Here is a 22,562-nt window from a genome sequence, read left to right on the forward strand (position 1 = left end):
TTAGTCCAAAGCACTAAATCTTTTGAGGCCCAGATCATATCAATTCGTGATAGAGTGGAATGTCTTGCGGAGAAAAATGTATATTGTCTACCTGTGGGGTTCTGTATTCTCCATACATCTTCCAAAGTTTCCTGCTGCATTAATGCGAAAAAAGTCTTTGGTAATAATCCTCTTTTCTTTTGTGCCGTTGCTGATTTTTTATCCTGCTCCAAATTTGTGACTCCATTGAAGTCTCCTGCAAGAATTATCTGGTCATAAGAAAGTTCATCTAATTGCTTCCTCAAATCCTCAAAAAAACTCTCTTTTGCTCCATTAGGTGGATAAATTCCAATCACCAACACTTTCTTTAAATTCCATGTACATTCCACTGCTAGAAATCTGGCTTCCACATCTCTAATCACTAACTTTGGCTGTAGCTCCTCTCTTATATATACTGCCACTCCCCTGTTTTTCTTTTTTGAGGCCGCTACAAAATCATTGCCCAATTTGCTCAATTTAAAATATTTTACATCCTGTTTTCTAATATGAGTCTCTTGTAGGCACACAATATCATATTTCTGTATTAATAGCCAGTGGAAAATACTTTTTCTCTTATTGGGTGAATTAAGTCCATTTACATTCCAAGATATAACTTTACACTCCATATTCATAGCCTTGTTGCTGGTAAGTCCTTTTCATTGTCCCTCATAAACTTTTCCATTTCAAATTCAGATCTGATGCGCTTTTTCACTCCTCCAAACTCAAATGACAATCCTTCCGGTAGTTCCCATCTGTACCTTATTTTCATGTCCTTCAAGATTTGGATTAAAGCTTTGTATTTTTTCCGGTCAAGCAACACCGATCTGGGTAACTCCTTCATAATAATAACAGTCTTGCCATCAACCTCCAATGGGTCTTGAAATTGTATTGTCGAAGGCTTTCACGGCCGGAGAACGATGGTTGTTGGGGGTTTTCCGGGCTGTATTGCCGTGGTCTTGGCATTGTAGTTCCTGACGTTTCGCCAGCAGCTGTGGCTGGCATCTTCAGAGGTGTAGCACCAAAAGACAGAGATCTGAGAGATCTGAGAGACACTGAGAGATCTCTGTCTTTTGGTGCTACACCTCTGAAGATGCCAGCCACAGCTGCTGGCGAAACGTCAGGAACTACAATGCCAAGACCACGGCAATACAGCCCGAAAAAGCTTACTCACAATCATTTCTCTCATGTTTCTGGTCGTAAATTGCACAATTACGTCTCTTGGTAGTTTCCTCTGGGTCGCAAATCTTGAATTTATATGATACACCACGTCTAGAATAGCCACAATTTCCGCCTCCTCCTTCCCCAGGTATTCAGCTAACACCTCAACAATTTGTTCTTGGGCTGTCTTTCCCTCTACCTCCAGCAAGCCGCGAAACCTCAGCTGCTTCTCCATATACTTGCTCTCCGCAACCGCCATTCTTCCCCTCATCACCCTCATGTCCGTTCGTTGCGTATCTGAAAGGTTCTCCACTGCCTTCACTACATTGACTTTTTATTGTGCTGCTTGCACATCACTTTGTATTGTTTCCATTCTTCACTTCTGCCAGTTCATTTTTTACTGTCTCTTTAACCTCTTTAACTTCCTTTACCAGCTCCTGTTGGACCTTTAACATTTCCAAAAATCTTTCCCATCATTCCTGACTCCTCCCCAGCACATGATTCTGCAACTTTTGTACCAGGCATGCAGGTCCAAATGCCCAACACAGACCCTGCTGTCAAAGCCTACCTCCCCCCAGAGGGTCTACTGAAGTATGATAGGATATTGGCCCCTCATCCAAGGAAGGGGTCCCATCTGAGACGCCATATCCCTTCCCCTTAGTCTGATGCTCTCCATCCTTGAGACCTTCCGTGACAACAGAGGAGCTATCGACACAGGAAGGGGACAGTTCTAGCAGGTCCCTGAAGTTTTCATCCACATACCTCTGTCTATCTCAGCTTCTCCAAGTCAGCAACCCTAGTCTCAATGGAACAAATCCTGTCATAAAGAGCTCCATGCATTGAGCACCCTTCCACCCACTCATTGATTTCAGTGGACTTAGACTGGAGTTACTCTGCATAGGATTGCACATTAAGAGGGATGCATTAGAAGAGGGGGGAAATCTGTCAGTCTATACAGACCATGGCATTACAGTTTTGATATTCTTGATATTTGTCTTGATTATAAATGAGTAAGTGATTCTAGGAGAGGTGTAAGAGGGGATTTAAACTTCTCTGTATCTGATGCCGGGAAGTCTGACTCACTAAAGTATAATCCATGCTCTGATTGCACCCAGGTTAGATATTAGCAATGCACTTTACATGGGGTTTCATTCAAAAATGTTCTGGAAACTTCCCTTAGTCCAAAATGCAGCAACCAAACTATTGTTGGAGGTTGGTTACAAGGTGTCAGTCCCTGGCAGGTAGATCCCTCAAGTCCATCCGTAGAGAACACACGTTGGTTCCATAAGAAGTAGCTTTATTAGAATCCCTACAGTTCAGGTCTGCAATCCATCACGGAGTTTGGCAGAAGTGGCTATTCAAATCAGGCAATCTCTATTATACTTCATTTTCCCGCGTTTCAAACAACAGAGTTTTGGTGCACAAGCTTACACAGGTTCTGTGAGAATCGTAACGAAATGGTTGCCAAGGGTGAAATGATTGATGCTAGCAGTTAATCTGTCTTAAAGAGAAAAGAAAAAAATGTTCCCCCCATGAGGTTTGATGGGCTGTAGGGCCAGGGAGGGGCCTGCAGGAGTCTTGGTGTGGGACGCCCTTCTCCCGGGAATACAACTCCCAGCTGCCCCGGGCCAAGAAAGGGCGGGGAAAATAAGGGGTGGAGCCTGAATAGAGAGACTCAGCCGATCCTGAGGGGAAAAAGGTCAGTTAGTCACCCTTCTTGGTTGAAGGAGGAGAGGCTCCTGCTGCTGGGTGAAACCAGGTTGCCTGGGCCCTAAGTGTGGAGGGCCTGGGAGGCAGCAGAGAGGGAATAAAGGGGGAACCTTCTTCCCTCAGACCCCCACCAGCCCCTTAAGGTAGAGCAGGGAACAGTGTGGTAGGGAAAGCGGACGGCGGTTCTCCTCGGTTTGATTTTCTGCCCTGTGGGGTTCTGAACGGGGGGGGGGTCCTACCCCTGTGTGTGGTGCCTTTACCTGCTTTGTATATAGTGCTCTGTATATAGTTATTAAATTATACTTTTTTGGAATATAAAGGAGCTTGTGGTGCTCTGACTACGTAAGCTCCCCCACTTGGCACGCTACAGGGAGGGAGGGAGCCCGGGAGAACCTGATCATGCCAGGCCTTGGTGGCTTGCCAGTTATCCAGGGCCCACCCAAAGATTGGGGAATTCACTTCCCAGTAAGGAACCTCAGCCGGAAGGGTCTCACTGCCCCTCAGTCAGGCGGTGTACAATTCGGTGAGTGGTGGCAGCGATGGAGAGTGTGAGCCATGCCCACCAGGGACGGTGGGAGGCGGATAGCGGGGCTAGCAGGCCATTGACGGCGGCTCAGTTGCCCGGACTGAGAGCCAGCGCCCGTTCTGCCACAATGACTATGAATCAGACAGACAACAACTTATTTCCAGCATCTGGGGAGAGTAGCTGAAACTGGCATTGAGACACTTCAAGGTTACAGCTAGCCGAGACTCGCATATTTCTCTAAGATAAGAGAGATGCCTTTGCTTGGGTTCTCAGTAACATCTGCACTACAGTTATGCAGGAAGAGAGAGAGTGCATATTAATTAATACACATTAATACAGTAATAATAATATTATAATAATAATAACAACATTCGATTTATATACCGCCCTTCAGGACAACTTAATACCCACTCATTAGCATGGCTTTAGCATAATGGCAGCAGTAGTAAACAATAAATGTCAGCAACACAATCATGGCATGTATGTAGACAGACAGACATGGCACAAGGATTGTATCACCTCTGTGCTGGAAGATCTGCACCGGCTGCCCGTCTGTTCCTAGGCACAAGTCAAAGTGCTGGTTCTTACCTCTTTTTAAAAAATTATTTTTGTTTAAATACAAGTTCATGAGAATTTACATTTAACAAAATGCCTGAAGTGTTGAAGCAGAAGGGCCCAAACAAATTTGCACAATTTACTTAAGACAGAAAGAAGAAACAGAAGAAGGTAATTACAGCAACTGTCATTCTATAATTATCATATTAAAATGTCAGTTTTAACCAATAAATTATATTCAGAAGAAAATATGTGTTGTCTCAATTAGTGCTTGAAGTACTTAGGAGCTCAATTTAGTGAGGGTTTTTTTTTTTACAGAAATTAATTTTCAGTTCATATACAAAAGGAAAGGGAGCCATTTCTCTACAAAGTTGCAGGGACAGGCAGGATCATTCAGCCCTTTCTGTTGGGCTGAGATTTTCTCTAGCTCCACAATTTCCTAGATCTTGAAATACCAAGTCAAAATAATAGGAAGGTTTTTCTTTGTCCACTTTTGAGCTTTTTTCCCATCCCAGATAAAATTGTCTATATTTTTTTTCCATTCTGCAATATTTTTAAGATAAAATATTGGTAAAATTGAATGAGAGTTAATATCTTCGATAAAATCATTTTGATTATATAAATTCCATTAAGCCAGAAAAACATCATTTTACCCCATTCTGCTAGGTCTTTTTTATTAATGATTTTTGATTATCATAATTACTTAGGCTGCAATCCTAAAAACACTTTCGTGGGAGTAATCCCATTGAATATAATGGGACTTACTTATGGGTAGGCCTTCATAGGCTTGCTCTCTTGGCTTGGCATGGAATCTAGTGTAAATTGTGCATGGTATGTTGAATGTATATATTCTTAATGTATCTTGTTTCATTATTTAGCATAAGTTAGCCTGAATTATTTATAGCTGTAAGAACTCCCATTGGACATTTTTCTTTCTGAAAAATTGATTCAGCTCACACAAACCAGCTCCGATAGCCATTGAAGTAATTTCTTATGAATAGCCGTTTGTCATCCTAAATCCCAGGAAATGGACACTGACTCTGTAATTGGCCACTTGCCTTTAAGCCTTCCCAGTTTCACTTTGTATGTCATTTGGATGCTCAGGCGGAGGTCATGAAGTAGGCAGTGCAGCAGGATGGAAGAGCTCAGAACCGGGATTTCTCCACTCTCTGAGCACCCTGCCCTGTGACAGGCACATCTCTCACATGTGGAGTCAGCGAGAGGCCCCCCGTGCTTTGGTAAGAGCCCTGGAATTGGGACTCCTCCTTCGATTAACAGTGAAATCCTAAACAGAGTTACTCCAGTCTAAGTCCATTGATTTCAATGGGCTCAGACTGAATTAACTCTGTTTAGGATTTCACTGTTAGTATAGGAAGAGTACAATGTCATGCAATCTCATGTAATCAGAATAGCTTTTACACATGCCTGTGTGATTTGTATATCTTTGATTCTCTTATACTTAATTTAAAAGCACTATAACAAAATGTGAGAAAATACATCAAAACTAGGAAGGTCTGACGACTTCAATAAACGTTCCAGTTAGGGGCATTAGCCGTGTAGCCCAAACGTGTTAAGACAGAAAGTCCTAATGTGTTTTTAGAATCTCACTCCACGATTTGCAGAGGTAAAATACTTTACATAACATGACTCACTGACTGCATTGTACCATAAACTCAAAAGCCCCTCCCACTTTCAAAAAACAGTTGGTGGGTGCCAGGAAAGGTGTCGATGGGTGCCATGGCGCCCACAGGTACCATGTTGGGACCCGTGGCCTGGAAGATGGGACTGAGGTTTTGTTCTTGCCAGATTTAGGAATGACTACTATGCTGGTTGCTTTCCATGTAATTGGGGTATTCCCTGATTTCAAAATATTATTAAAAACTGTATTACAGATTTATTTAATAAAGATTTCTTTTCGTAAAGTTCTCCAGGAAATCTGTCCTTCCTGGAGTTTTACTATTTTTCAATTTCAGGAAGACTGCAAAAAATGAAAATTCTCTGTCAGCGTCTGTTCTCAAGGCCCTTCACCTTCAACTGTAAATCTGATTAAGCTTTTTGGAGCTGTCTGATTTCTGTTGCAGGTGTCAGACACAGCTCCTTTGCCGTAACTGCTGTGGCTTCAGCCTCCTTAAGTGTGCCATTTGTTTGCTTTATTTAGAGGGCCGGGGGATCGACGAGACACAGAGATGGTGCCTCTTGCTTTGCTTTTGTCTCGTAAGCGGGGGTCTTGCTGCCCTCTTTAGTGGTGGGGCTGCTGCCTGCTGCCTCGGCCTCCCTTTGCCATTTCTGCTGCGAGAGCCTCCAGGCGCATGCTGCAGGGAAGATGTTTTTCAAGCTGATTTGAGGAACTGACAAGTCCTGCACCTTATGCCTGGCTGTTGACTATCTTGGAAGCTTCTGTCAAGACTATCCGTGCTCTTTTGTGCTTCTGCTTCTTGATGTCACTTCTCCCTGCTGTTTCTCCCCTTTAAGGCCTTGGATGGCTTGGGCTGCCCTGGCCATCCTGGCCCAAGTCGTCCAAGGCCTTAAAGGGGAGAAACAGCAGGGAGCAAAAGTACAAAAGAGCACGGATAGTTTTGAAAATCGCCCACTAGTTAAGACGCTCTTCAAAAGCCATGCTGTGTGTGCTCCTGCCTGCAGAAGTGGCCAGAGACGGGGCTTTTCTGGTGGTGGGATGCTGCACGTACCCCTGGAGGCTCTCCTGACCTACCCCGCTCCCATTCAGGCTTTAAACTGAGAGGCTTTATCTTTTTAGCTGCTTTATGATCTGCTTCTGATCTGAGGTCTGTTTTATGGCTATCTTCGTGCAGTTTTTATGCCTTGGCTTGTTTTTAAATGGGTAATTTTTACTTGTAAGCTGCTTTGAGGACGACTCTGAAGAGATGGCATAAAATATTCAAATACAAGAACTAAAAACTAGTACCCAAACACACGGCGCCTGAAAAGACACTTACCCATGAGATCAGAGCCCTGCGCAGACATTCCGTCCACACGTTTGCTCACTGCACTGGCTCCCCCCCCCACCTTCATGCAATCACCAAGTGGTGTGCTGGGAGTAAATGCATGGCGGGAGTGCCCCTGGGTGTGCCGCCTCCTGTGATCAGCATTACTAGGTGTGGGATGTGGCTGATCTTGCGGGGGGGGGGGCACGCTCTCACAGGCACTTCCTCTGCATGTTAGCCCTGTGTAGACCACTCACCGTTTCTGTAGGGGGGGGCACTCATGCTCACTCTTCTTCCCTGTGTGGTGAATGAACATGTGGATGTGACCTCTGCAGATTCATCCCTTTGCATCTCAGTAGTTCACACCACTATTAGGTGTTTAGCCATGTTGGTCTGCAGTAGAACAGCAAGATTTGTGGCACCTTAGAAACCACCAAGATGTCCAGGGTGTGAGCTTTGGAGAGTCAGAGCACATGTCAGGAGAAGGGCGCTCTGACTCTAGAAGGCTTGCACTCGGAACGTCTTGTTGCTCTCTAAGGTGCCACTGGACTCTCATCCTGCTGTTCCTTTATAAACCTAGATTTTTATCATTTGAAATAAGAACTGTTTCGAACCTAAGATATTAGAAAATGGATAAACTTTCATGAAGAAAAACATTTCAAATTAGTCATTTCTACCGTTTGTCTCACGAGGCGTTTCTCTAGTTCAAGAGCATCTCTCTCTGTGGTGCAGGGGTCGTGCTTTCCAGGTTGCAGAGGCGGGGCTGGGTCTCTCCTGAGCACTTCGAAATGCTGCCCCGGGTCAGGGTTTTATGGTTTTGTTTTTTAAAAAAAACCATAGGGTATTTTTTACCCCCAGTATGTTATATGGACTGGGGTGAAAAAACACCCTAAAATCAAAATGATTCTGTTTTGGGGATTGTTTTGTACGTCAGATGCCTTTTTTGTATGCTGAAGAACCTGAAAGGGCTGTGCTTTGTGGACATTGTTTGCTAAGGTGCAGGTGACAAAAGAAAATGTTCTAGAGTTCCTTCTTCGTGCGTCCTGCCAAAAGAAGGGCAAGGGGTAGTAGGAAATTCACTCCCAGCGTTGTCTTCAGGGTGACGGCGCCACTGTTTCATTTCAGTGCAACCTCAGTCTCTGTTGTTTCTCTTGAAGCTTCCTGATTTTATACTTCCCTTCCCTTTCTCAAACATGCCCAAGTCCTCTGTCCAAAGCTGCAGGATCCCATCGTTAGATGTACCATTCTCAAAAACATCCGAGCCTCTTTCTGATATTTTGTGTGTGTCACTGTAGCTGCTCCTGCCGCCGCCGTGTGGAATGCTAAGAACTCCTTTTGTTTCAAGACAGCTGCCTTTACGTCGTGAAACATTATTGCCTCATGGTTGTTGTGGATTTTCCGAGCTGTATAGCCGTGGTCTTGGCGTTGTAGTTCCTGACGTTTCCCCAGCAGCTGTGACTGGCATCTTCAGAGGTGTAGCACCAAAAGACAGAGATCTCTCGGTGTCAGATCTCTGTCTTTTGGTGCTACACCTCTGAAGATGCCAGCCACAGCTGCTGGTGAAATGTCAGGAACTACAACGCCAAGACCACGGCTATACAGCCCGGAAAATCCACAACAACCATCGTTTTCCGGCCATGAAAGCCTTTGACAATACATTATTGCTTCAGATCATTTTAAACATTATTAATGAAACCACCTGGATGGTTTTGCTTTCATAGAAATTCTTCCTCCAAACCACTCCTCTAGCATTGCATGACATCTTTGGTCTTTCGTAGGATCTTAAATACCATCATAGAAATTATTTTTAACAGTTACTTCTTAAACATGTACATGTTGTATACACATTTCTTTGCTTCCAGATGTATGTCTGTGTACTATTTGGAAATACAGTTTTCCACCCCCCACCCCCCATGTTTGTATATTTGCAGGATGAGCTGTTCTTCCCATCTGCACTATAGGCTGATTACAAATAAGATTTTTTTCTTTTTAATGTTGTTATTTCTAGTCCAAAAGGCAGCAAAAGAATGTCAGTATCTGCATAGGGATTAGCCACTGACCGGGGGTGTGCATGGGGGTCTCTATGACCTATTAGTAGTAGCTTCTAACCCATGGCTTGAAGACCACTGACCTATGTCGAGCTCTTAATCATTTGGAAATCTAACTTGTTGCGGTTCAGTTATTTAAAAAATATAAATAAAACAAAATAAATATATTAACTGTTTCTTCAGTTATTTTCTCCAACCTTTACTACTCCCCCCCCCCCCCCGTCAAAACCCAGAAGAAAATACATTCCTGCCCTAAAAAAATAAAACGGGGGAAAATGAGTTGCGAGTGCAACTCTCTGGCGCCTGTCCAGAGATGAGCCACCTTCCGATCCCCTGCGGCTGCCTTGTTAGCGCCCTCTCCCTCCGGGCAGCGGCTGTGGTGTGGCCCTGTGCTGTGCTTCCCCTCCCAGAGCCTCCAGGAATCAGACGGGGCCTCCAAGGCTCCCATTTTCAATCGCTGATTTTAACGAGGAGTGTGAGATTACAGCTGCTGATGTATGTTACATGATGGTTGTGTTTTAATACTTATAAAGAAATGAAATTGTTCAAGCATTTGGTTTTTATCATTTAATCGACTCAAATCCCCTTTTATTTGCCTACAGCCCTTTTTTCTCAGGAACACAGGATGTTTGGGTGTTCAGCAGTGATGTCTGGCCTGCAGGGGGCACGTGGGCACAGTTAGGTGTGAGAGTGCCCCATTGGCTGGGCAGGGGGCAGGCCCTGTACTTTGGAAGAGAGCCCAGTTTTCAGGTCGGCGCTCGTTCTCGCCCTTTCCAAGAAAACGGTCCTTTTTTCTTTGATGCTGTAATGAAAAGGGCGGAAATGTCCTCTCTGTGCAGTCAGCTTGGGCTGCAGAGGGCGGCACGATCTGAGTGGCAGGGGAAGGCCGTTGTTCTGAGCAGCTGCGGGGGGCTGGCTTTTGTGGGGCTGGGGGGGGGGGCAAGCAAAGTTTTCCTAGGAGCATTTCCCCACCAAATCTGTGCTGGAGCCAGCAAATAGATGTGTCTTTAAAACACCCCCTGCTTTTTCAGGCAGTGGGGGGTGCTATTTCACTAAACACAGGCATGGAAACGTGTTGACATTCTTTTGTTAGGAATGGCAGCTTTTGTGTAACATTCATGACTGCCAGCTGCCTCGAGTGCAGGATGAGGCGGCTTAGCACGGTGTCAAAGGAAGGAAGTGGGAGGAGGCTGGGTTTCTGTCTCAGGTGAGAGCCGTATGCTTTTGAAAGAGCCCTCTGCCTTTGTTTTTCCTAACTTCAAACCCGGGATGAGGGAGAGCGATGGTTGCTTATGGGTGCAATCGTATCCCATCTATTTTAAAACAACTCCACTGGCTGCCTTTTTGCTTCCGGGCTCAATTCACAGGGCTGGTTGAAGCCCTTGGTGGCCTGGGCCTTTCACGGCACAAACCTGGCTCCCCTCCCCTCCCCTCCCCTCAGCATTTTCTCCGGCTTGCTCCTTTGCCCAAGTCCCTTAGGTGGCTGCAGCTTGTCCACATGCCTTTCGGGCTGCGGATCTGTCCCTCTAGCGCAGCCCCCCCACCACCACCTGAGGAAGTGAAGCGAGAGCACCCATGTGGGCAACTCCGCAGTGCTGTTTCAGAGCACTTTTGATGGAGGCCAAGGTATTTGTCTGAGGGCATTTGTGTGGGGAAGGGTGCAAATAGAGGCTCGCCTTTATTATGGCTGTCGTCTTTATTTTTTTGAGCTCCACATAATAAGCCAGTGGTGAGAGCACGCCTCATTTTAGAATCCAGCTAAGTGACCATGAAGTAAATCCGGTGAGCTTGAGGCACCTGGTGGCTTGCAGTATGCAACCAGGCATTGATGGCAGCATTTCGTTTTCCTCAGACTAGCTTTTAACAGCACCTCGCTTATTATTTGCAGAGTCGCCTTAAAGAAGCTGTGCAGTTGCTGGAGGATTTCAAGCATGGGACTTTGCCCTCTGGAGTCACCAACAAAGAGGTAATGAATGAATGAATGATGGTTAAACCTTCATGTTACAGAAGGACCTGGAGATGTAGCTATTGTAGGGTTCTTGGCCAACAGCCAAGCAAATCTACAAAGGAATTGGTCAGCTGAACATCAGGTGTGTTCCCAGGTGAACAGGGATTCTGCATTCTATGTGGACGCTCCTTATGGACTCTTCTCACTGGCGGGGGGGAGGGGGGGCGCGTTGATCCATGCAGCAGGCCTAGCCTACACCATTGAATGGGTGAGGAGGGCTGGGGGCTCCTCCAGCAGAGGCACTTGCAGAGGCGGAAGATTTCTCATCCTTCTGCTGTGTTACTTGAGAAACACATAAAGAACTGCCTTGCCGGATCAAACAACTTTGCTAGCAAGGATTGCCTTCTGTGAATCTGGATATTGAATATTTCAGTGGAGGTTCCCAGGCTCTTCGTAAAATACGCAGTGGCTGTTTTATGCAGGCATTTGATATCCAATGATGTTGTTCAGTGTTTGATGCTTCAGAATTTATTCTTGATAAGATCGAGTAGATGGCGTGTGATGATATCCGATGTTTAGACAGCGGTTCGCAGTTCGTGAGATTTCGCGTTTGACAGCTGCCAAAAGGCAATTAGGAGGTGCCAAGAAATCTCAGGCCACCTGATTTTGAATTTTGATATACAAATTTCACAATCGAAATGTGAATGAAAAATTGGAAAATTTAATGATTTTTGACATTTTTGCTCTGCTCTCAAAGGGTCTCTTGCAGGGGCCTCCCAGATGCTCTGGAGGGTTACCTGCCTGCCAGGCATGATGGTTTGTCTCCCGGCTGCGTCTCGTAACCAGAGAGCTCCCGCCCTGGCACGTGCAGATTCAGTTGTACGTGTTGTGGCTAATAATCTGATAGGTCTGTCCTCAGTTTGTTTTCAAGATGCCTGGTGGGCAACGCAACCTCTTGTGGCACTGAACTGCCCATCGTGCCCAGGCCCATCAGTCATCTTGGATCACTGAGGGAGAGCCTGGAGCTGAACGGGCAGAGATTACCCAGGGGCTGATGATGCCATGAGGGAGAACGGGGGTCTTTAGAGGATGGGCAACATACAAAATAGGGTGGAAGGGAGGAACCCTGAGCTTTCCCTCCCACACTGATGTGTCAGATGTTCTCTGCTGCTGAGGAGTGTGGTTTTTTTCTACCTAAATGCAGAACTTTACATTTATCTCTGTTGAAATTTATTTTGTTTTTTACTGTGTTTGCAACCCCTCTCAATTTAATATCATCTACAAATTTAATAAGCATCCCCTCTCTTCCTTCACCCAAGTCATTTATAAAGATGTTGAACAACACAGGGCCCAGGACAAATCCCTGAGGTCCACCACTTGCCACTCACAGAATCAGAATTACAGAGTTGGAAGGGGCCATACAGACCTTCTAGTCCAACCCCCTGCCCAATGCAGGATGAGCCTAAAGCATCCCTAACAAATATTCATCCAGCCTCTTCTTGAAAACTGCCAGTGAAGGGGAGCTCACCATCTCCCTAGGCAGCTGATTCCACCTATGAACTACTATGACCCTGAAAAAGTTTTTCCTAATGTCCAGCGGGTACCTTTGTGCATGTAATTTAAGCCCGTTGCTTCGAGTCCTGTCCTCTGCTGCCAAGTGGAACAGCTCCTTGCCTTCCTCCAAATGACAACCTTTCAAATATTTAAAGAGAGCAATCATGTCCCCCCTCAGTCTCTTCTTCTCCAAACTAAACGTTCCCAAGGCCCTCAGCCGTTCCTTGTAGGGCTCAGTCTCCAGACCCCTGATCATCCTCATTGCTGTCTTCTATACCCTCTCAATTTTGTCCACATCCTTTTTGAAGTGAGGCCTCCAGAACTGCACACAATACTCCAGGTGTGGCCTGACCAAGGCAGTGTAGAGAGGGGCTATGACCTCCTGCGATTTCGACGCTATGGCCCCTTTGATACAACCCAGGACTGAATTAGCCTTTTTTGCCACCGCATCACACTGACTGCTCATATTCAGTTTACAGTCCACTCTTACTCCAAGATCTCTTTCACGTACGCTACTACCCAGAAGTGTATCCCACATCCTGTATTTGTGCTTCACATTTTTGTGGCCCAGATGTAATACTGTGCACTTATCTCTGTTGAATTGCATCCTGTTCCCAACCGCCCACTTCTCCAGAGTATTCAGGTCTTGTTGAATTTTAACTCTATCTTCTTAGGTGTTTGCCACTCCTCCCAATTTGGTATCATCAGCAAATTTAATGAGTAACCCGTTTACGTCTTCATCCAGGTAATTGATAAAAATATTGAAAAGTACCGGGCCCAAAACCAAGCCCTGCGGCACCCCACTGGACACCTCCCTCCAATCTGATGAAATACCTCTGACCACCACTCTTTGGGTCCGGTCCTCTAACCAGTCCCCTATCCACCGAACTGTCCTATAGTCCAGTCCGCAGTCTTCCAGTTTACTCAATAGAATGTCACGGGGAACCTTATCGAAAGCTTTAAACGAAATCTAGGTAAATCATGTCAACAGAGTTCCCACGATCCAGTAAACTCATCACTCGATCAAAGAAGGAAACCAGGTTGGTCTGACAAGATCTGTTGGGGACAAAACCATGCTGACTTCCCCGGATCACTGAGTGGTCCTTCAAATGCTTACAGATTGATCCTTTTAAAATCTGTTCTAATATCTTCCCAGCAACAGAAGTCAGACTGACCGGCCTGTAGTTTCCCGGCTCATCCTTCCCTTTCTTAAAGATTGGGATAACATCCGCTCTTCTCCAATCTTGTGACACATCACCAGCCCTCCAGGAGGCCTTGTAGATGATGGACAGGGGTTCTGCAAGTTCTCTGGAAAGTTATTTCAGCACTCTTGGGTGCACCCCATCCGGCCCAGGGGATTTGTATTCATCCAGTGCAGCCAGATGCCTCTCCACAACCTCTCTGTCAATGTCAATTAGCCACTCAGGTGTCCTGCCACATTTTCTACTATCTCTAGATGTGCCTGAGTACTTCAGGGAGAAAACAGAGGCAAAAAAGCCATTAAGCCTTTCTGCTTTTTCTCTTTCTCTGTCCTCCATCAGAGTTTCTCCTTCTACTCCCAACAGCGGTCCAATTGCCTCTTTTGCTTTCCGTTTGCTTCTCACACTCCTCTCCAGGAACCTCTCCTCTCCACGAGGAACCATTTACAAGTACTCTTTAGGTATGATCGGTAAACCACTTGTAGCTTGGCTTACACAAAATGTTTCATATTACACATTGGAGTGAATAAAACTTTGTCTTAAAAAGCAGTGCATTCATTCCAAATGATAAGGTATTTCTTGGGAATTGTGTCAGTGCCCTCCCCACTATTTCCTGATTTTTTCCAGTTGACAAAATTTTATTTTATTTATTTATGTCATTTATAGTCTGCCTTTCTCACTGAGACTCAAGGCAGATTACACAGTACAAGCCTAGTACAATCAATAATCAAGTACATTTCCATACAGTATCAAGGACATTTCCATAAACAATGCCATAGGGTTAAATAGATACAAGTTTAAAAGACATAGTATTAGCAAGAATCCAATACAGAGCAGAAAAAATACTGAAACAGAACATAATCAATTTTAGGACTGACATTAGACAACATGGAGCAGTGGTGCAGCAGATAATATATAAGGCAATATAGTGATGAAGTCTATGGTCCCTAACTCATTAGCGAAGCATCTGAGACCCCATCCCTACAATACAGCCCTCCCATTTGCGTAAAAAGCCTTTTTGTATGTAATAACCAATACCTTGATCTGAGCACAGTAACTGATGGGCAGCCAATGGAGTGACTGCAGGATGGGAGTGATGTTCAGGCTCCTGCTCACTCCTGATAACAGTTGAGCTGCAGCATTTTGCACTAATTGGAGCCTCCTAGTTAACTTAGATGGGAGACCCATGTGTAGAGCATTACAATAGTCAAGCCTTGATGTTACCATAGCATGGATCCAGGTGGCCACGTCAGCCGTGCCAAGATAAGACGCCATCTTCCAGGCTAGAGTGAGGTTGTAGAAATCATTTTTTGCCGCTGCCTTGTTTTTCTAGAAATAATGCTGGATCCAGTATAACCCCCGGGCTCTTAACCGAGTCTGCAAGGGTCAGACGAACTCCATCGAAAGTGGGAAGTACAATGTCCTTCAAGATCTTTTCCTTCCCAACAAGCATCACTTCAGTCTTGTCTAGGTTCAATTTCAATTTGTTGTTTTTCAACCATTTCACCACAGCTGTCTGGCAGCGATCTAAGATTTCTACTGCATCCTGGGGGGACTTGAATAGCGAGATAGAGAGTTGGGCGTCGTCCGCATATTGATGACACCCAACTCCAGGGCTGCGAATGAGTTCTCCTAAAAGCTTTACGTAGAGGTTGAATAACATGGGAGATAAGATTGCGCCCCACGGAACCCCACAAGATAGTTCCCATTCTGGAGATAGTTGATCTCCAACGGCCACCCTTTTGAGTCCGCCCCAAGAGAAATGATTTCAGCCAGTCCAGGGCACATCCTTTGATGCCCACTTCTGTCTCCAAATACCTAAACAGGATGGCATGGTCTACTGTTTCAAAGGCTGCAGATAGATCCAGGCGGAGCAATAAGGGGGCATGGCCTTTGTCTGTACTGAGGGGGGGAAATTTCCAGGTGTTTCTCCAGCTTGCCCCATCTCTATTCCTTCCCTTCAGGATGCAGCTTCCCTTTAAGTTCTCAGGGGCTGGAGAGGGAGGGCGGGGGCGGGGGGGGTCACAGCTCTGCCCTTGATGGCAGCAGTCTCGCCCCGAGCAGCCAGGCAGGCATTCCTCCCGGCCTCTCTTCCAGCAGCAGGGAGTGCGGAGATGCTTGGCAGCGAGATGCTATGCTGGAGTCCGGTCTCAGCTGGCAAAAGGCAGGTGCTCTCACAAGCTCAGAAGCTTGAGTGTTGCTGCTGCTGCTTTCCCTGGGATGGTGGAGCAGGATTCCTACCAGAACGGCAGCCAAGTAGCTGGGGAGCCAGCGTGCCATGTGGCTGGTCTGATGCTTGGGTCTGCTGCAAGCAAAAGGGAAAGTGGCGGGGCATGATATCAGCAGGGATTTGAGTAAATGGAAAAACCACAGGAAACATACCTGTGGCTCTCCTAAGCCGCAGGCATCTTCTAGGGATCGGTCAGGGCATTTTGCCAGCTCGGCTACTTCCTGGCCTTTGACTTGTCCCTTGCTAGGGCCCCAGCTCTGCAAAGAGCCGGGTAACCATGCAGGAGGCAGGAATGTCAGTCAGGGCAGTGGTTAGGCATGTGGACAAGAACCCAGAGGAAGATGCTGAGGTTTGGGCCTTATATAACTCTACCAGGCTTTGGCACGTTGAGGTCTCTGGCCAGACTCAAACGTTGCTGCCTTTGTCTGGTTTTTCCTTCGGAGGTGCTCACAATAGGCCGCTGCTTCCCTCACTTGTATGCGTTTTGAATTATTTTCCTCACTGGCACCCACGGAAGAGTTAAACGGAAATCTTCACCCATTTAACACGAGAGCCTTTCCCTGAGAAACGGGGTGATGACCCGTGTGCGAGGGAGCGACAAGGCCTCGCAGCCCGCCCGCCTGCGCCTGGGGAGCGGTGCTTGCTCCTCTGCCACCCAATCTCCTTCCACCATGGCCGTTGCTTGCAACTTCGCACCCCGCTGTCTTCCAAACGCAGCCTGGGCCGCTCATTGCGTGGGAGCTGTTCCATCTCTTTTCATTGCAGAGGTGCAAAGAGACTTGCCATCCTAATGGGCGTGTATTTATTTCTGGGCTCTCCCTTCAATCAGCTTAGCAGCAGGACGGGCCACTCCTGCTGGCTCAGACACAGCAGAGGATGAGGAATCTACCAGAGGCCAAACAGCCGTCCCTTTGGGGGAATAATGGCTTTTTTTTACACTGTTGATGAAGAGCGAAGAGGTCTATTTGCAGTAAACTGCACTTTTCATCACCCCCTGCTTCTAGTCTAAGGATTACTCAGCCCTATGCAGCATATGGCCCACATGCCGCACATGGTCGACAGGCCACTTCTCCAGTCCTTACAGGGACTCTTTTGACCCATGTTAGGGACAGACCACTCAGGCGATGGTGCCTGTGGGTGGGACCCCGTGCCGGGCTGGGAGATGCATCCTCAAGGCTCCAGCCGCTCCATTCGGTCTGTCGTTTGGAGGTCTTACAAGAGAGTGTTTGCACTGGCAGCTCAACGAGGGGTGTCACCTGAGCCCCCCCCCTGCCTGCTCCCCACCCATTCTCTCCGCTTTCCCTCCTCCTTCTCGGGCATCTCAAAACTCAGCACAACGAGCCACGCCTTTGGGGATCCCAGCTGGTCTGTGCAGGGCTGGTCGGGGCACTGTTTCAAGGCTCCTGGGGCACAAGGAGCTGCTCTGGTTGGGGGGTGGTAGGGGGGGTGGCCAAGGCACCCCCTTATTCTGACCCATTGAGGAACTGACCCTGGGCATGCAGTGTGTGTGTGTGTGTGTGTGTGTGTGTGTTTGTGAGTGTGAGAGAGGCCTGCTTGTGGCCTCAGAGTCTGCCTAGGGGCCCTCTTCCTTTAGAAACAATCCTTTTAAAGTGGACCTTTCAGAAGCTTGGAGTTGGTGCCTCTCCTCAGATTCCTAGTTTGGGGCCAAAAGTCCTCTCTGATTTCATGTTGATTCCATAGAAGGAGAAATGCAGAAAGAGGGCAATGCTCTTTTCCTTGGGCCAGGGGACTGCTGAAACCAATGTTTGAATGAAAGAGCAAGGTTTGAGTCCAGCAGCACCTGAAAGGCCAACGAGATTTCCAGGTATTAGCTTTTGAGAGTCAAAGCTCCCTTTGTCAGAGATCTCAGCTTGACTCTCAAAAGCTTCTCTCCTGGAAATCTCGTTGGCCTTTAAGGTGCTGCTGGATTCGAACCTTGCTCTTCTACTGCAGACCAATACGGCTACCCACCAGAAATTATCCGAATGAAAGAGAACTCTTTCCCCATTGTAGATGTTCAAGGCAAAAAGGCTGCAACCTGGAATGGGCTGGAGCTGACTCTTCCCTTCTGGGAGAGGACATTTGGGCAACCATCGTTTTTTTGGCAAATGAGCTGCAATTCCAAAGTATGTGGTTAGGGGTCAGTGTTGTGTGCTTTTCCCAGTGGGCAGGGCAAGAAGGGGTTGGATCTATTGGTTAGGCAGGAGCTGACAGCATAAGCATCACTGCCAGGGCTTTTTTTCCCGCTGGAACACGGTGGAACGGAGTTCCGGAACCTCTTGAAAATGGTCACATGGCTGGTGGCCCCGCCCCCTGATCTCCAGACAGAGGGGAGATCAGGGGGCGGGGCCACCAGCCATGTGACCACTTTCGCCAAGGGCAATTTAAACTTTTAAAAACTCCCCCCTTGTTCCAGCTTACCCAAAGTGATGTCATTGGCCCTGGGAGCATGTGTGCACTTTGCGCATGCACATGTGGTACCAGGGGCATCACCTCCCACCAAGAGTTGCCCCCCTGTGCGGGCAACCTGCTGAGTTCCACCACCTCTTTTCCCAGAAAAAAAGCCCTGAGCACTGCCAACATTTGTTCTGTGTGCCAATTTTGAAGGTTCTGACGGTGGTGGAGACATGACGGTGCATGAGAAGGTGGGGGTGATGGTTTTGGCCCCTGGTGCCAGCACCAGACAGGGGCAAGGAAGGCAGCTCGGATCTAGCCTCTGAGACTGGCTGCTACTCCCCCAGCAGGAGAGACGGGGGCGGCCGTTCCCTCGGCTGTTGCCTCCAGCAGGCCTGACTCTGGGCAGAAGTGCTGCTGCCATCTTCCCAGTGGAGAAGGTTAGGAGGAGCCCCAGGACAGAGCCTGGCAGGCCCCACCCCCACTGCTGGGGATTGTTTGCACTTTGGGAGGGCTCCCTCCCTGCAGTTACTCGTGCTCTGCCATGTCTTCCTTCTTGTAGATGAAATTCATGTTAGGGAGCACCTTCTCTGCCCTGCACGGCCATCTGCACAAGCCTGCGGAGAGCCCTTCTTGCGAGGGCACGTGGCTCGGGCTCCCCTGGGTGACCCTTGCATGGATCATTCTTGGCCGCTTCAGCTGCCCGTCACAAACTTCCTTGGGCGATGTTGTGAGGACTAATTAATTAACGTGGGCAAAGTGTTATTTAAGTGCTGTGAATGTTGAGTATCTTGTCACTTGCAGAACTCAGCTCTGCTGTTGCTTCTTTCCTCTTACGTCACTGTTCGTTCCTTGGAATTTACTTTGGTTTCATTGAAAAGAGAATTGGGCATTTGACTTGAAGCGCTGCCTGGTAGGCAGGCATAGGGCAAGTTTCCCCACCCCAGCTATTCAGGTCAGCGCAAGCATCCAAATGCATGCGGAACAGACTGCCCCAAATCCAGCCCGCCTGGTGGATCTTGAAGAGGGGGCAGTAGAGCCTCTGTGGTCTGGAGAAGGTCCTGAATTGTGTCCCAAAGATAGCAAGGAGCCAGAGCACAGGGACTGCCTGCTGACGTGGGGTGGTCATATTCTGCCCGTGGCACAGACCAAACTTGCAGTTGCACTTAACCTGGCATTTTAATCTTTTGACTTACACATGGGAAGAGGGAAAGCTTGAAATGGCTTAAGCAAGAGCTAGGAAAAGAAAGCTTAGACGTGCTTCCTCTCAAGGTGTCTTCCCTTGAAATTTCTGGGTCCAGTTAGCCAGTCATCTGTCCGAGGGAGAATAGGACCCGCCCCGGTGCATTTTGCAGTCGCCAAGTGATTTGCAGGTGCCCCCCCCCAGCTCCTGAAGGGTTATTTCAGAGCCTGGCATAGTATTGTGTGCTTTGGAATGGGCAAGGAGGTTTAACTGATGCCCACGCACTCTGCCTTGTACAGAAGCTGGTGGGGAGAATGAGATCAGTGGCCAACTGAACCTCAGACCAAAGTTGCTGCAGGAAAATTTTGCATGGGCGGGGCTTTGCCAGCTTTTGGGCTCACCTGGCTGGTTCTAACAAATAACATTAATGATGTCTTTTGTTTTTCTAGCTTTGGAAAGCACAAAAGATAAAACAGGTAACTCGTTTTTGGCTTTTGCTTTTCCTGCTGCGTCTTCCGAATCCTGTTATGTAGTTTTTGCATCATTAATCTGTCATGTTACTACTTATGCTTTCCTTCAGTTCTGTTTCAGATCTCAGGTTGGTTCTGTATTTCTGCAGACCAAATCCCATTGCACGGTTGATTGGATGCCCTACCTTGTGGGTTGCTTTGACTTTCACTGTATAGTCCCCCTTGAGTCCCACTGAGAAAGGCAGACCATAAAGGGCGCAAATAAATAAAAGTTGCTGGTGTCTTGCCTTCCCACAGAGCTTGCAACTTTTTGTTAGCTCACCAGAAGGTGAAGAAGTGACCCTTGGCTTCCTTTTGCATTGAGGAGACCAAGGGCCTCTTCACATGTTCCGGGCAGAAAGATGGGGGGTGTAATTGAAGGCAGTAGCTTAACAAAGTAGGTCTCACGGGGCAGGAGAGCAACGGAGTAAGAGTCAAGCCTTGGGGCCTGTGCTTCTGCTCATGGCTAGCTGTGCGTCTCTTGTGCATGCCTGGAGGGGGAGGCGCCTTTGCTCTCGGCTCACCATGTCCTGCTTCCTCTGCAGGCCATCATCCACCCAGATACCAACCAGACGATCTTCATGCCTTTCCGAATGTCAGGTACGGCGCAGGGCCCTCTGAGCCCAGGTGGCCTCCTGCTGCGCTGCTTCCTTCTGCTTCGCGTTCTTCTGAGCACCACAGGCCTCGCAGCTTTCTTCTGGAACTAGAAGTTGCTTTGCAACAGATCAGTCTTTTTAACCGGGAAAAGGCATGTGGGACGTAGGCAGGCTGGGCCGGAAGGGCCTGAACCTCAGGGCTGCATCAGCGGCAGTCTTGAGGAGCCTGGTCTGGCCTCTTTAAGGCAGGTGATAAACACGATTCCCCACCAGCAGCTGTAGATCTACCGTGGGGTGAAATTGTCCACATGAGCACGGTGAGTCTTGCTAGGACTAGAGTGGCATGGCTGATCTGTCCCTGATTCTGCCCCTGATGCCACAATGAGGCCAGTCCATCAGCTCTGCCATGTGACTCCACTGAACGGTGCGTTGGCACGTGTGCAGCCACCGCCCTTTCGCTTCATGGCTGCAGCAGAGCAGTCGGAGGCTGGGGCTTCTCAAGTTCTCCCCCGTCCCTTCCATAGCAGCAGTGCAGCACAAGGGCACTTGTGGGGTTCTCCTTCCCGCTGGGTGGCCCTTGCTCGCCTCCCCCTCATTTCCACTCTGCAGCACAATAAGTGTTCATCCTCCTGTTACCTGTCCCAGGGAGTAGCTCTCCTGAATGCTCCACCCAGTGGCCTCACTCAAGGGGCCGTAGAGTGACTCTGATGGACTGCTTGCCTCTGTGTCCCTCCCTAGCACTGCACGACTCTGCTGAAAAGGAGCATTTGGCACGGTTCCTAACAAGGCTCTTTGCCTGCCATGCAATCTCATGGTTCAGCGTAGCCTTCTTCTGCCCGCCCCCCCCCCCAGCCAAGCCCGCCATCTTAGTGCCTAACTGGATGAGACGGGAACGGCAGCCCGTTGCAAGGCATGGAGTAGTACTGAAGGATCAAGGCTGATACAGTGGCTCTTGCCTGCCCCCCTTCCTGGGCTGGCAGGAGGTCACGGTAAGGGGACTGCTCTGGGGTCTCCTTCTTTTGGGCTTGGCCTCTTGTGCTTATGTGGCATCAGCAGTGACTCTTTCTGCTGACAGCATATCCGTGTTGCTGATGGTTCTGCCTGGTGCCCGGAGGAATGACTGTCACACTGGCATTGCCCCCAAAAGTGGGAAGACCATGCCATTGCTGTTGGTATGTGTAGAGAGGGTGGGGAGGGGATATGACGTGCCCAGTGCCCAGGAGTGCAAAGTCAGTTGTGTGGGGAACTGGAGGCGGGGGGGCTGGTTTCTTTCTTCCATCCTCTGCTGATGATGATGATGATGATGAGCAACTTGGTTGTTGCACAAAAGAGCACAAAACTGTTTGGAGGCAGGAATCCCAGGGAGCCGCCCCTCCTCTCCACCATGTTTCTCTAGTTTTGCAAAATGTGTGAAACGGAGTTGTTCAGGAGAAGGGCCAGGTTGGTAGAGGGTGTGGCACTGTGGTGGAGCGGATCCACTTGGGAGGTGACCTCTGTTGGGGATCCTTTTTCCCCTTCCAGTTCTTCAGTCCCAGCCCCACAGCTTTATGCTGTTCTGCTGCTGTCAGATATTTTGTGATCTGCTTTCTGATTGACTGGATAGATTAGTTTTAGTAGGAGTCTCTGCTGTTAGATTCAAATGTTATCATGTTTTGTAATCAGCTCACTGATGGATTGAATAATTCTGTCGTACATGTAAGCTGCCTGGAGTCCCAGTGAGAAAGGCGGGCAGTAAATGAAAATAAATCAAACATGTTTTGCTTCTTTTTCTCATAGGTTACGTTCCTTTTGGAACACCCATCGTAAGTATTTGAGCATCTCTTTGCAAGCTTGGCTTCATAGAGAAATATTCTGCATTTCCGTCACTTGCTCACCCGTCTCCGAATCCCAGTCTGCTTAACATGAATCAGGACTCCCTTGAGTGTAAAGGTGCCTTGGAGGGTTTTAAGGGCCTCCTCTCCTGTTTGCCCATTTGCGGAAACCTTCTCCTTT

The 22,562-nt window shown here is 47.9% G+C and overlaps 1 protein-coding gene across 1 annotated transcript in view; it reads left to right on the forward strand.

Moving 5' to 3' along the window:
- SFXN5 (sideroflexin 5) overlaps positions 1 to 22,562 on the forward strand; it is a 126,881-nt gene that overhangs the window by 46,893 nt on the left and 57,426 nt on the right. Inside the window, exons 3-6 of the mRNA XM_054990062.1 lie at positions 10,846 to 10,923; positions 19,915 to 19,941; positions 20,520 to 20,574; positions 22,347 to 22,372. Of these exons, the coding sequence (XP_054846037.1) occupies positions 10,846 to 10,923; positions 19,915 to 19,941; positions 20,520 to 20,574; positions 22,347 to 22,372 (186 nt within the window). The remainder of the gene's footprint in view (positions 1 to 10,845; positions 10,924 to 19,914; positions 19,942 to 20,519; positions 20,575 to 22,346; positions 22,373 to 22,562) is intronic.

This window comes from Eublepharis macularius, chromosome 10, assembly GCF_028583425.1.
Source record: "Eublepharis macularius isolate TG4126 chromosome 10, MPM_Emac_v1.0, whole genome shotgun sequence".
In the NCBI taxonomy this organism is placed as follows: domain Eukaryota; kingdom Metazoa; phylum Chordata; class Lepidosauria; order Squamata; family Eublepharidae; genus Eublepharis; species Eublepharis macularius.